Raw genomic sequence first — 12,760 nt, 5'->3', positions numbered from 1 at the left:
TGAAGTTAGCTCGCGCTGGCGCGGCCTTGGCTCGGGAGCAGGCACCCACCGGGACGCCCGCTCATCCCGCCCCTTGCCAAGTGCCGCGCGGCTCCCCGGTGCCGTCCTCCTTTGTGCCTCCGCCTCTATCCCCCCGGAGCTGAATGGGAATGAACTTTTCCATGTAGTTCTCTTTTTAAATGTTAATTAAGTGGTTTTAAAATGACTTCAGCCATCATGAATACAGCTGCAGCATCGCCCTGTGTCCCCCCCCCCCCCACACACACACACCGTCCCCTTGCCTGGTTCGTTTTCTGGTGGCCACCAAGCCATGGCTGACTGTGGCTCTTTCCAGCCCGGGTGGTATGAGGGCAGGAGAGGGAGGTTGGCACTGGTGACAAAGCTGAGAGAGGGACGAGAAGAAAAAGTCCATCTCCRTGTAACCCATCCTATCTGGCGGACCCAGATGGCGTTCTCTGARCGGCATTGGTACCCGCTGTCCCTGGGTGTTGGGCCAGCCCTGTCCCATCCGCCTAGGGTGGCAAGCCGGGCAGGCCACCATGGCCCAGGTGGCCAGATAGCTCCGCTGGGAGCCCTGTGCCCTACAGCCAGGAGGCTGGTGCCCAGGGTTTATAAAGAGGGGCACTTCTCCCACGGCGGGGAAAAGACAGTATTTGGCTGTCGGGGGATTGCTGCCGATGCCACTGGCATGGCGGAGCTGCTCACGGGTTGTCATTTTGGGTCTGCCACCTTATTGTACCCCCAAGTGGCCTCTGGACTCCTGGCTCGGCCACCTGCTGCGAGGGCTCAGCGCGTGCAGGGTGCTAGCCGCTCCGTTTCTCCTCCGCAGAGGCAAGCACRGCGTCGGGCGGATCGACATCGTGGAGAACCGCTTCATCGGGATGAAGTCCAGAGGTGAGAGGTCCTGTGTGAGGCACCTTCTCCCCTCCTGGCCCAGGCAGGTCCAGCAGCCCCGGGCTCCTCTCCTTTAAGTAGCATCAAGATCTCCCTTTTAAAGAGTTGTCTAATTGATCTCACTAAYGAAGGTCCTGCCAGCATCTCAGTTGGCACCAAGCCTGGGTCATTTTGCYGGGGACAGCAGGGCTCCCGTGAGCTCCTTCCCCTTTAGGGCTTGCAGAGGGAAAAAGGTCAAGGTTTAGGCTTGACTCACTGCCGCCAACTCCCARGATTTTTATCAGAGCTCCAAATCCTGGTGCTCTTCCTCAAGTCCCAGCTTGCAGGGTGAGGGGAACGTGAGAGACTCAGCTTGCTTTGGAAAATACTCTTTTAAGATCCTCRGTRGCACTAATCTTGTACAAAGAGTAAYAGAGATACAAAGCTCAGGAGGCAAAAACAAGTCACTGATTTCTTTCTTTCTTTCTTTCTTTCTTTYTTTCTAAGCCAGTTCTTTAATTGATATATCTTTGCAGTTTTTTGCACTCTTAGTATTGATCATCCATTAGGACCCGCTTAATTGAAAATCTCCAGAGGCAGAGCGCTGCCCCATTCAGAACGAAGTAACGCTAATAATCATTTCCCTCTCCTTGTCCCCGCACTCCTCTGTTTTAAATCTCGTTAATACCTAATTAGATGCTCTCTTTCTTTAAACTTGCCCTTTGTGGCAGGGCACGAGCAAATATTGTGATAACACTTCACAGCAGAGCGCAGCCCACCCTGCTCCCCGGCGCGGGGGCACGGGCCGCTTCACACGAGCATCAGCCACAAAAGGCGCAAAACAAAACCCCAGATCATTTGATCAGAGTTCGAATAACTGAATTAAAAAAAAAAAATCCCAAAGAAACGCCATCCCGAACCACCCATGCACGCACGCAACCCAGTGCATTTGCATGCAGGATGCTGAGTAGTTTGTTGAAATCCCTTTTTTTCTTTCTTTCTTTCTTTTTTCTTTTTTTTTTCTTAAGGAGCCAGTGACATATTCTAGTGACCCTTGCAGCATTTAATAATTTCTCTAAACCCCATTTAACTGTCATGCTCGCCTGCTGCGTGTCGCTGTCAGGCGCCCGCTGCCACGGTGGCGTGTCGGCAGATGACGGCTTCGCGGGCCGCCTCCGCCGGGGCGCTGGGACGGGGGGATCGGGGCATCCCGACGGCGATGCCGGGGTGCCGCGAGCCCCGGGGCTGCAGCCTGCCAGCACGTGCTCGGAGCCAACTTTCTTCAGCCGGGCTTGGAGAGGCTCCGCACGGAGCAAGCGGGCGATCGGGGGCCCTCGGCGGCTCCCCTCGCCCCAGCGACGCCCGCTCTGCCGCGGGGAAACTGAGGCATGGGCGGCCGGCGCCAGAGCCCTGCGCCGCTGCCGAGGTCCTCTGCTTCCCCGAGGGCTCCGGCAGGGTTTGCCAGGTGCCTCCTTCTCTGCTACCCCAAGGAACTGAGGAAAGGAAGGGAAAAATGTGTTTGGATTGATTACCTATTTATTTATTTATTTTTACCAAGTACCTAATTGAAATCTGTTAAGGCCAAAGGGGCGAGCCGCGCAGGGCTGCGCCAGCCRCTTGAGCCCTCTTAAACTCGATTTTTGTTGTATTTGTTTTCATGGGAGGACAGCAGCAAAGGACTCTGTGCCAGGGAGCCATGCCGGAGCGGTCCGGCGGCTCCGCCGGAGGCTCTTGGCTGCGCACGGGGGGGGGGCCGTCCCTGCCTCTCGTGCCTTTGCACGTCCTCATTAGCAAATTATCTTTTTAACTCCAAAGGGGGGCTAATTAAGTGAAGTAAATGAAATCCGTAGGGAGGAGGGGGCGGCCGCTGCTGAGACAGCCGAGCTCTGCCCGCAGCAAGGCGGGGGGGTTCTCCCTCTCTTCCCCCCTCCTCGTTTTCCCTCCGATGGCCCTGCAGAGCGAGGCCGACGGCACTGAGCCCCTTCCCTGCGGCCAACCCGTCCCAGGCGGCTCTGGGCACTGTGGCCCCCCTCGGAAAGCTTTCCCAGGGCTGTAGAAGTTGGGGGCGTCGTTTAAGCCATGGGGTGTCTTCGCCCCCCCTGTGCGGCGGTGCTGCCCGCGATGACAGTCCTCCCTCAGCGCAGCGAAATTGCTCGGATGGAGGCAAAATGACAGCGGCGGCTGCAAATTAGAAAATTTTAAGCTGCAGCAGCTGTCTCCTCTGCCGCCCCCCCYGTCCCGTCCYGTCCCCCCCCCTTCCCCGGCGTAATTACGGGGTGATTGAGGCTCCGTCAGGCTGCTCTGCTGACACCTCTGTAAACACGGGSAGATGAAAATAGACACTCGGAGCCGCTGCGAGTGTCACTTTGAAGGTGTCTGTCGTCTGCGCGGCTGCGAGCGGGGCTGTCGTCTCCCCTCCCTGCCGCGTGCCGCAGCCCCTGCTCCGGCTGTCAAAGGCTCCTGCGTCCCCAGTCCTTCGGCATCAGGTTTCCATCACGGCTTGCGTAGGGATAACGGCGAAACCGGCAGCCGGAGCGGGCACAGCGGCGCCGCGTCCCGCGGGAAAGGGGTGGGCAGGGGGGCAGCAGCAGCCGGGCACCGGAYGATACCAAGCTTGCGATGAGCCCGAATTAACTTTAACACCTTTGAACGGGGAAGGAGCGGGAATAGTAATCGCGTTGCCGATGGGCTTGGCTTGGCTTGGCGACTTCCTCAAGGACTGGGCTACTCGTTGCTGAAATTGCTGCAGCTCCTGYACCTTTGCCTGGGGCCTTAGACACGCAGGGAGGGCTCACAGCTGCCTGGGCGGCCGGCTGAGCCCCCCGCTTTGGGGGGCAGGTTTGGGCTGCCGTGGTAGGTAGGGCTGAGCTGAGCTCCTGCCGYGTCCTCGGGAGCCTTGTCCGATGCCCTGAGATGGGATGGGAGACCGCGTGGGAGCCTGCGCTGTCGTCCAGGGCGCCGCGTGGGGAGAGGCTGGTGCAGATTAAAGCTCCCATAGCAGCCCCYGCTCTAGGAGGGCTCCCCTCAGCCCCAAAGACGGGGGCAGCGATTGCAGGTACCATCCTGCATCGTGGTACCTGGAGAGGGGCTCGTGGCCCCTACGGAGCTGAGTGTGYGGTCAGAAAGGTCTGCGGGGTTTCTCCTCTTCAACTCCTTTAATTAAAGAGCGTGGGTGACTCGGCATCCGAAATCAGCCCTCCCGTTGCAGGGACGAGGGTTTGGCCGTCTGCGCGAGGTGCGGGGTAGACCACGRTGCCCTGCCGGCTGCCCCACAGCTGTGCGGCGCCACCAAAAGCGGTTCTTTAAGGAGCTCCTTAGCCCTCCCCAGCAGACCTTTGCAGCGTGGGCCCTCGAAGGTGGCATTTCTCTTAAGTTTTATTATTACAGAGTTCAGCGTTTTTGTGTTCTGCAGGAAAAAGGACTGGTTTCTTTGTGGCACGAGCTAGCAAAGCCCAAAGCGCGGATGACCTCTGCCATTCCCGTGGCCATGCCGTAGCTCTTGGCATGGACCCCGAGCCTGGCCCGGTGCTGGGGGCCGGCAGCGTGCCCGTGCTGGGAGGGAGCAGTCCCCGCGTGGGGGTGGACAGGGGAAGGGGACGGGAGAGTGGAGAACAGGAGCAGGCAGGTTATAGCCATGCCAACTGAGYGGGCATCGCGGATGAGGGTTGCTGTAGGTGCCTGCATCTCCATCTACTAATTTTTGCATGTGCCATGTTTAAACAAGAAGTAAACGTGTTACACGGAAAATAAGCCACAAGCAGCTGGAACAAAGGGAGCCAGGTTTCCTGCCCCGGCTTGCCAGCAAGCTTCACCCCAGTCATCGCAATAATTAAATGTCCCTTCTCCGAGGTGCCTTCCCCAACCTTGAGGAGTTTGGGGGGTGGATGGGGAGGAAGCCGGGGGTCTCGCCAGCCCCAGAGGGGGTTGTGCTCCCAGCCCCCGGGTAGCGTCATCTCCGCACAGCTGACGTGCGGTGCTCTTTCTTGCCAGCGGAGGGGAGAGGAGGGTATTTCAGGCCCTGCGCTCCCCGTGCCTGTGCCCCGCGTCGTTCGTTTAATTACAGGTTTTCAGCCGCAGACCGTTGGGCACGTATCGGTGGGGGGATCGGTTCCCAAACCCTGTCATTTAGCCTCGTCAGAGTGCCTCTTCAAAGAGGGGAATCTAGAAATTTTCTCCGCAAGGTGCGGAGTGGACTGTCTCGGCCCCAGCATGAATATAATGACAGATGCATTTTGCAGCAAGCTGGGACTGAATGCGCTCGACCACAGCTCCTTCTGTCAGCCAAGTCATTATTTTTTGTCATTTGCTGACAGTTTTGGTCTCATTCGTCTCTCTCTCTTTTTCTGCTTTTCCCCCTGCCTGGAAAAATGGCTAGGTATCTATGAGACCCCAGCGGGAACGATCCTACACCATGCGCATTTAGATATTGAGGCCTTCACCATGGACCGGGAAGTAAGGAAAATCAAGCAAGGGCTCGCCTTGAAATTCTCTGAGCTGGTATACAACGGTATGTACCATCCTCCRGCCTGTCCCCTGCCACCACAGGCTTCCCCATCCACTGCTGCTTCTTCCCAGCCCTTTTCCTTCTCCTTGCACCTGCATGAGCCCCACCACTACGAAAGGTGGCAGGTCCCACTTTTTGGTTACACTTCATAGTGATGGGCTAGGGCTACAAAATGCAGGTCTGGATTTGAGGCTGTTTGTAAGAGGGGAAAAAAGATGGGTTTACTCCTRCCTAGGGTTGGTCTCTGGAGCATCCTGCCTGCTTTCATGCTGAAGAGGCTCCAAATCTTTCTTAGGAAATGATGCTGACTTGCAGGAGGGCTTGCAGGCAGGGGATGCTCCTGGCACCTCAAGCCCTGTGTCATGGCTTTGGCCTGCTTAGCATGCTTGGCTGTACCATAGACTGTTATTTGCCATCCCTTCRTCTCCCCCCCTCACATCTGCTGGAGTCATGTCTTTCCCCTTCATCTCTGGCTGCTCCTCCCTGCACCAGCCCCGTTGGCCTCTGCTGTGACCAGCATACCTGAAGGCATGTGCTGTGGCACAGGCAGCTTTCTGACCAGGAGCCTGCTCTGCTTTTGCTGTGCCCATATGAATCTGGAAAGGGTCTACTGGCCTCGAGAAAGGCTGCAAGCATGGGATCACACTTGCATCCTTAGGAGCATGGCACCCATTACTTGGGCTGCTGGGGGAAGCTGCAGGATCTCCTGGCTCTGCAGGTTGCTGTGGCCAAGGCAGAAGGTCTAGAGGTCTCACAGCCGGTCCTTCAGGGCTACTGCCAATCCTGGGCCAGAGATGTCCTATTTCCCCCCCTTCTCCATGGTGTGTTGTCTGTAACTAGCCTGACATGTCACAAGAGCTTCATCCCTTTTGCTAAAGCTTGTAGTGCCAGCGGTAGAGCCAGAATCTCAGCCTGAAGCAAACTGCTCTGCTCCAGGATAAGGGCATGAGCACTTCCAAACTGCGTGTTCTTGGCCTGGTAGCCGTTGCCATTGACCCCCCCGCCTCCTCCCCCTTCCTCGCCCCCCCCCAAGATGGTGCTTTTCAAAGCCTGAGAGCTCTCCCACCAGACCAGTGAGGGGGATTTGAAAGTGCTGCGGAGTTTCGGTGCAGAGAGGTTTCGAAGCAGTATGGGGTGTGTCGAGCTCTTGTCCCGGCTTGCCTGTGTGTGTCCGTCAGCCACAAACGTGCTATGCAGTGCGCAGCCCACACAGGGGCACTGCGCGTTGTGGCTTTGCGGGGGATGCTTGGATGGAGCCACACCACCAAACCAGAGCCAACTGGGGCTTCCAGGCAGCCCTGAACCAGGATGGTGTCTGACGCGGCTGCTGCTGTCATGCTGCCCGGCCCGTGCCTGCATGAGGATGGCACTGCYAAAGTGTTGCTTAGGAGCCGTGAAGGACAAGGAGTCACTTGCTGGCRCCAGGAGTTGCAGGCAGCAATGAAGCCTGTTGTCCTTCATACTCCACTGCAGCCCTTCGGCTCTGCTCAGCTGCTTGCATGGGCTGAGTTTGAAGGGTCTAAGCTCAGTTCCCCTGCGCCGTGTTGATAGTGCCAGGACTGCAGGGAGGGCGGGGGCTCTGGCCAAGGCTGCTCCGCTCTGGGCTGCTCTGAGCTAGGCAGGAAAGGCAGCCCCGGAGGGGAGGTCAGCATTACCCTGGGGCCCTCTCCATGCCAAAATGCAGGGTCAGTTGGTGATGCTAAACTGGAGAAAGTGACACTCCTAAATCTTGCAGAAGTGCTCAGAGCCCTCACGCCCCACRCCTGAATACACGTTACGCTGCTCTCCGTTGCCAGCACTGGCATGTGCCCTCGGTGCCACCGCTCCACTGCAGTCCTGTGCCTACAAAGGACAATTAGTTCAGTATTAATTTTCTTGGAGATCCTTAGTCAGTGAGATTCCTGCCCTTCTTCCAAATAATACTCCTGAGACCTTTCTTGTTTGATCTGTTTCCTTTTTTCTCAGCGTCTCTGTTCCTCCCTGTATTCCTTTTCATGCTTTTCTCTCTAATGACAAGGGCTGGAGATGGGCTATGTTACACCAGCCGGAAGATCCTCCTGAAATAACCTGACTCTGGGAGTTCAGGCTTTAGGAAAATGACATATCTGGCAGGACTGGGTCAGGCTGCCCTCCTTCCTGTACCTTCTCGTGCTGCTGGTTTCCAATCCAGGTTCCCCATGTCCACGTTCTTGTCCTCTGAGCTTTCTTCTTGGAGGGTGCTGCTTCTTGGAAACTTGTAACATCSTGTAATGGCTCTTAATGCAGGAGCTCATTTGCTGCCTAAACTTTCTTTTAAGGGCTCTGGTGTAAAAGTTTTGTGCTCCTGGCTCACAGCGGRACAAGTGCTCCCATGGCTGGGGCAGCCGAGCCAACTGCACGGGGAACAGCAGCAGAGGTGGTGGGCCATMGGGAAGTCAGGATTGTCCCCCACTGCTGAGCGGGGAGAAAGAAACTCTTGAATCTCAGCCTCTTTTCATTTGCTCTCTGAAGCCTTATCTGCCTCCAGCTATTTTTATTAGACTTTGTTCTGTGTTGCCTTTTTTTTCTCCTCATTTAAGTGTAAAGCTGTTTGTTTATTTCTAAATACTTGATTGTTGTGAAGCCGCAAGATTAAAGAGCCACTTGGGTAATAGTATTTTTGTTTATCTGTCCCCACCTCTTGCAAGCAGAAAGGTTTCTGTTTCTGCAGCTCCAAATGCTGTCAGAACAGAAAATAAAATGCTGAGTTTATCAGCATGTCCCTTTGGCTTTCCCACAGGAATCACAGCTCTATTCCTGCACCAATTTCTGCAAAGCTTTCTCCAAACCAAACATTACAACATTGAAACTAATGATTAGCCTTTTTAGCTAGTAACCTTTCCATAACGGTTGTGATAGTCACCAGGCTGCTTCAGCTTGCGGCAACAACCAGTTTGGGTATGGGAAGCATTTTTATCTGACCATTGGTGTATTTGCTAGAGCCTCCTCATACTGGGCAGCACCAGCTAGGCAAGTCCTKAGTCACGCTGTGGCTCCTGTAAAAGACAGACTGAATCTGTTGAAGTGCACTGGCAGAGTGCACYGTTGCTTTTGTTACAAATGCTGGTAACCATATCATACTTTACACTGGTATTGGTTTATATTAGTAAAGTGATCTGAGCAGCAAAGTGGAAAGTGTGTCTGTGAAGGTACTAGGCACTGCAAATAAGGAAGGGGCAACCTCAAAGAGTCAAGGCTKTAGGCTGGTTTGACTCAGAGCAGAATTAAGGTTGTTTTGCATATTGCACTTGTTTTGATGTGGTGTTGTACATGCAGCTGCGTGGACTGGCTAAAAATGCCCTTTATTGTTGTGTTGTTGTATTGTGCATCCATGGTTTAGCCACTAGGCCATGGTGTGTGAATCCAGATCCAAACTGAAGCAATGTTTGGGCACGTTCAAAGCCCTTCTCTCTCTACTACAGCTCACAAGCCCTRTCCCACAGCCCATCTGGGGGGTAGAGACCATCTTGCCGTGTCCCTGGACATGAGTTCCACAGGTGAGGGTTTGCATAGGGTGGGAGCTCCYGCCTACGTGCATCAAGGCTTTCTCTGGGGGCACCTGCTGCCAGCATCTGGTTGCATATAACATGAGCAGAGCCTTAGTGATTTGGTTTCAATCAGGATGGCATCCAGGTGCTTTGGCCAGGACAGAGTCCATGCAGCCAAGCCTGAATGCAGGGAATAACCCAAGACGGTACAAACAGGCTCAAAGGCAACGCTGCCACCTGCGGTCACCTCCCACCCAAGGGTGGCTGCTGGAGGCCAGGCTTTCAAGCTCTCCTTCCTTTAACACTTCATTATTGTAACTAGTCTCTGATTTTAAGAGAATTAGTGTTTATCTTCCCCCCCACCCTGATTGATCCCATTGTGGAGATGTGACTTTGAAGAGAGCTCCTGGTTGCTGGCAGGTATGGCCAGGTGTCTAAATGCCATTGTCTCCCGCCGGCCCTGCCTGTGCCGGCAGATTGAAACGATTAGAGCTGGGTGGCAGTTACAAAGTGGGAAGGCTATTAAGACGGATCACTTCAAGTGGGGAATTTGTTTGCAGTGGGGGGCAAGGAGGGAGGGGGCACTTCCTCACACCTGGAGTTGTCAGAGTTAGGATTTAAGTAGCTGGTTATTATTTCAATGTGTCTTGCATTTATTCCCCCACCCCTGCCTTGTTACGGGGATGCAACAGACCTAAATCAATCCTGGTATTTGAAGAGTTTTACATTGGGCACATTCACCAAGAAGAGGGATTTATTTGCTTGTAGCTAGGCTTTCAGTCCTGTGATGCTGCTTGCCCAGTACACCTGCTTTCAGGGAGGGGGTGCCTGAACCTTTCAGCCATCCAGCAAGCAGGCGTCTGAGGGGGAGGTCTGCGCTCAGACAGATGTGTGATAGCRGTGCTAGAAGCGTGCAAGAAGAAGTGCCGGGGCAGAGGAAGGTGGTGTGCTGTCCCCGCATTGCAAGGAGCTTGGCCCAGACACAGAAGCCTTGGAAAGGGTTGAGGGTTTCATTGATGAGAAGTAACGACTGTCACAGCAAAGCATCAGAGCAGGCTGCAGCACCGGGTCCACTGTGGCAGGACAGGGCCAGTTCCTGTCGAAGCATCCAACATGTTCAGATCTGCATAGCTCCTGGATCTATCAGTTATAGCCRTATAGACAGGCTATAGAGACTCTCACCTGTCAACTCTGCTCCTGCACCACGTGCCGTCTGCAGGAAGGAATGTGTCTGCACAATGGCAGCACGTCCACTTGCTGCTCTCAAACCATGCAACAAGACCCAGCACATCTAACAGCAAGAGAGCAAGGACAGGGAGCTGCCACACTGGAGTCCCTGCTGCAGGGACTGTGTTTGTGCCAGCTGCACCCGGGGACAGTGCACTCTGCAGTGACAGCATGACAGCAGCCCTGGAGGAGAGGTCTGTCCCCAGCTGGTCCCAACATCAGATCCCTGGGGAAGGCTGGAAAACCCTGGGACTTGCAAGAAAATGCATGCCAGCTCAGCATGCATTGGCTCCTGTGTGGACCGGGAGGGCGGCCCGGCCAGTGGGGCCAGAGGGGGCCAACGTGCCTGGCCGCGTCACTGCAGCCCAGCTCCGGAGGGGAAACAACAAAAGCAATTGTTTGTTTCTCTAATGGCTTCGGCCTCGTCCCTGAAGCCCAGCTGGGAAAGGAAAGGTGAGAGGGCACCTGTGTGTGAGCAGAGCAGGAGAGAGATTAGAGAGATAAAACTTCAGCATCACTGGAGGCTGGTGAATAGGCTCTCTTTCTCTCTATCTCCCTCTCCATCTCCCAGGCTTTATTCCAGGTCTCCGAGGGCTCCCTGGCTAATTACCCTGCTTAGTGACAGGACCGTGCACAGGAATGGCAGGCCGGACCACCGGCCCCTCCGCACGCTTGTCCTGGCAGCGGGCTGGCGTGGAGATGCCGGGTGAAGGGTAGGCTCGCTCTGGCTGCCAGCGAAGCTGTCGTCTTTGCCGGAGCGGGTGGCATCTCCCGAGGGCTGCATTTCTGGGGGCCAGGCTTCAGCTGGGCACGTGCTTGGACATGGCACATTTTGAGTGATGTGCATAAAACTTCCCTGGTCTTCTCCTGCGTAAATTTTCCCCGATGGTGTGAGCAGGAGGGGAGCCCAGGCACTCTGCGCGATCGGGGCACCGTGGGCGCAGAGGGACAGATGTGCCTCTGCCGCGGCGGCCGGGCCAACAGCGGGAGGAAAGTGGAGCCGTGTTACCCTAGAAAGGGCCGGGGAAGGTGAGCCTACCTGGGAGCTGGCCGAGACATATGTGCCCTGATCTGAAGGCTGATAAAGCCCCGGGGTCAGCCCCCCCCCGGGCTGTGTCACCTTCCGGGAGCTGTCTGCTCCGCGGGCCCCGGCGGCACCGGGAGCGTGGGAGTGGGCAGGGGGCCGTCATCCCAGGCGTGGGCGCGGGAGCCGGTGGGGCCCCGTCTCCTCCTGTCTGTCATCCAGGAATATCTGTTGCAGGGCAGGGTTTCCTTTCCCAGGGCAGCCCGGAGAGGGACACAGCAGCCAACCTGGCCGCCGGGGGTTGCTGCTGGCGCAGGCCCCCCGAACTGAGTGTGCGGTCGCTGGGGTTGAGCCCTCGGGCCTCCCCTGTGCCCACCCTGCAGGCATCGCAGGGAAGAGCTGCTCTCCTCAGCCGGGGGGCCGGCACACTCCCAGAGTTTGAGTCAGGCGSAGGCACTTAATGCCCCATGTGAAGGTGTCCATTTGCCTCCATGTGCAGGTAACTGTTTTCAAACTCATTTCACAGGCGGGAAAACTGAGGGACATCAAGGCAAAGCGATGTACTTGAGATCTCCGCAGCTCCGCGTAGCCCCCAGGCGTCCAAGCTCCTCATCTCCCTTTCCAAAAACCCCCAGACCCCATCCCTTCCCTTGGCACTTCTGCAGTGCCTGCCTTCCAGGACGTGGTGCGGGGTGACTGTCTCGCGTGGCCCCGGCTCTGCTGACGCTGATGCCTGCCGCCCRCAGGTTTCTGGCACAGCCCCGAGTGCGAATTCATCCGGGACTGCATCGGCCGCTCCCAGGAGCCGGTGGAGGGCAAGGTGCGCCTCTCCGTCTTCAAGGGCCAGGTCTACATCTTGGGCCGAGAGTCTCCGCAGTCCCTGTACAACGAGGAGCTGGTGAGGTGAGCACCGCGAGGGCGCCGGGGCCGTCCTCCCCCGGCCAAAGCGGGTCACCGGGGTTCGCGAGCCAACTGCGAGACCCCGGTGCCGGAGGGGGAAGGGGTATGTGGCGAGGAAGACTGTGGTATGGGCGAGGAAGACCACGGCACAGGGCTGGGGAGCACTTCCCCGAGCTGGCCTTGTCCTGGTGCCCGGTGCCACCAGGCCCAGCGTGGCRGAGAGCTCGGCCTGTGGTTGACACCGGCTTTAAAACAAGCCTCTGCTACGGGAAATTCCCCCAAATTGGGCTTCCCRGCGCCCTTTTGGGCTCAACTTCCCTCCAGCAAGCGCAGCCTCGAGCGGCTCAGCTGTGACGCCTGGGACGGCTTCCTCAGAGCTGAGCGCCCAGCAAAAGCACGAGCCTTGTTTTGAAGTCAATATTATTCCCTTTTTCCTCAAGCTTTTGCTTTTCTTCGTGTTGTTTCCTCGCTCGCTTGCGTGCTGCTTCCCCCCCTCCGCCCCCAGCCCTCCCTCAACCCCCTTCAATCTCTCTAAACACTTTATAAGCCATAAATATACCCGAATGAGTTTAGATCAGTCGGAGTAAATGTCAAATTATCTTCTCTCTTTCTCTTCTCTGGCTTTTTTCCCCCCCCTTCCCTCCCCTTCAAAATCAACAGCTCCTAATAATCCGTCCCAACCCTTCATTATGCTTCGCGCTCTCACTTGGAGAGATTAAATGAATA

The 12,760-nt window shown here is 56.3% G+C and overlaps 1 protein-coding gene across 4 annotated transcripts in view; it reads left to right on the top strand.

The window, feature by feature from the left end:
• The window catches only part of ASS1 (argininosuccinate synthase 1), a 28,443-nt gene that overhangs the window by 13,408 nt on the left and 2,275 nt on the right, over positions 1-12,760 (top strand). For 3 of the 4 annotated variants that reach the window (XM_085325289.1, XM_085325288.1, XM_085325290.1), the window contains exons 12-14: positions 830-894; positions 5,249-5,380; positions 11,881-12,037. In XM_085325289.1, coding sequence (XP_085181415.1) covers positions 830-894; positions 5,249-5,380; positions 11,881-12,037 — 354 coding nt within the window. The remainder of the gene's footprint in view (positions 1-829; positions 895-5,248; positions 5,381-11,880; positions 12,038-12,760) is intronic. The other variant, XM_085325291.1, reaches the window with a different exon arrangement.

This window comes from Rhea americana, unplaced genomic scaffold (genome assembly GCF_003343005.1).
Source record: "Rhea americana isolate MKP2758 unplaced genomic scaffold, rheAme1 scaffold_97, whole genome shotgun sequence".
Taxonomy (NCBI): Eukaryota; Metazoa; Chordata; class Aves; order Rheiformes; family Rheidae; genus Rhea; species Rhea americana.
Note: the sequence above shows the minus strand (reverse complement) of the source record. Positions and strands in the feature narration are given on the sequence as shown.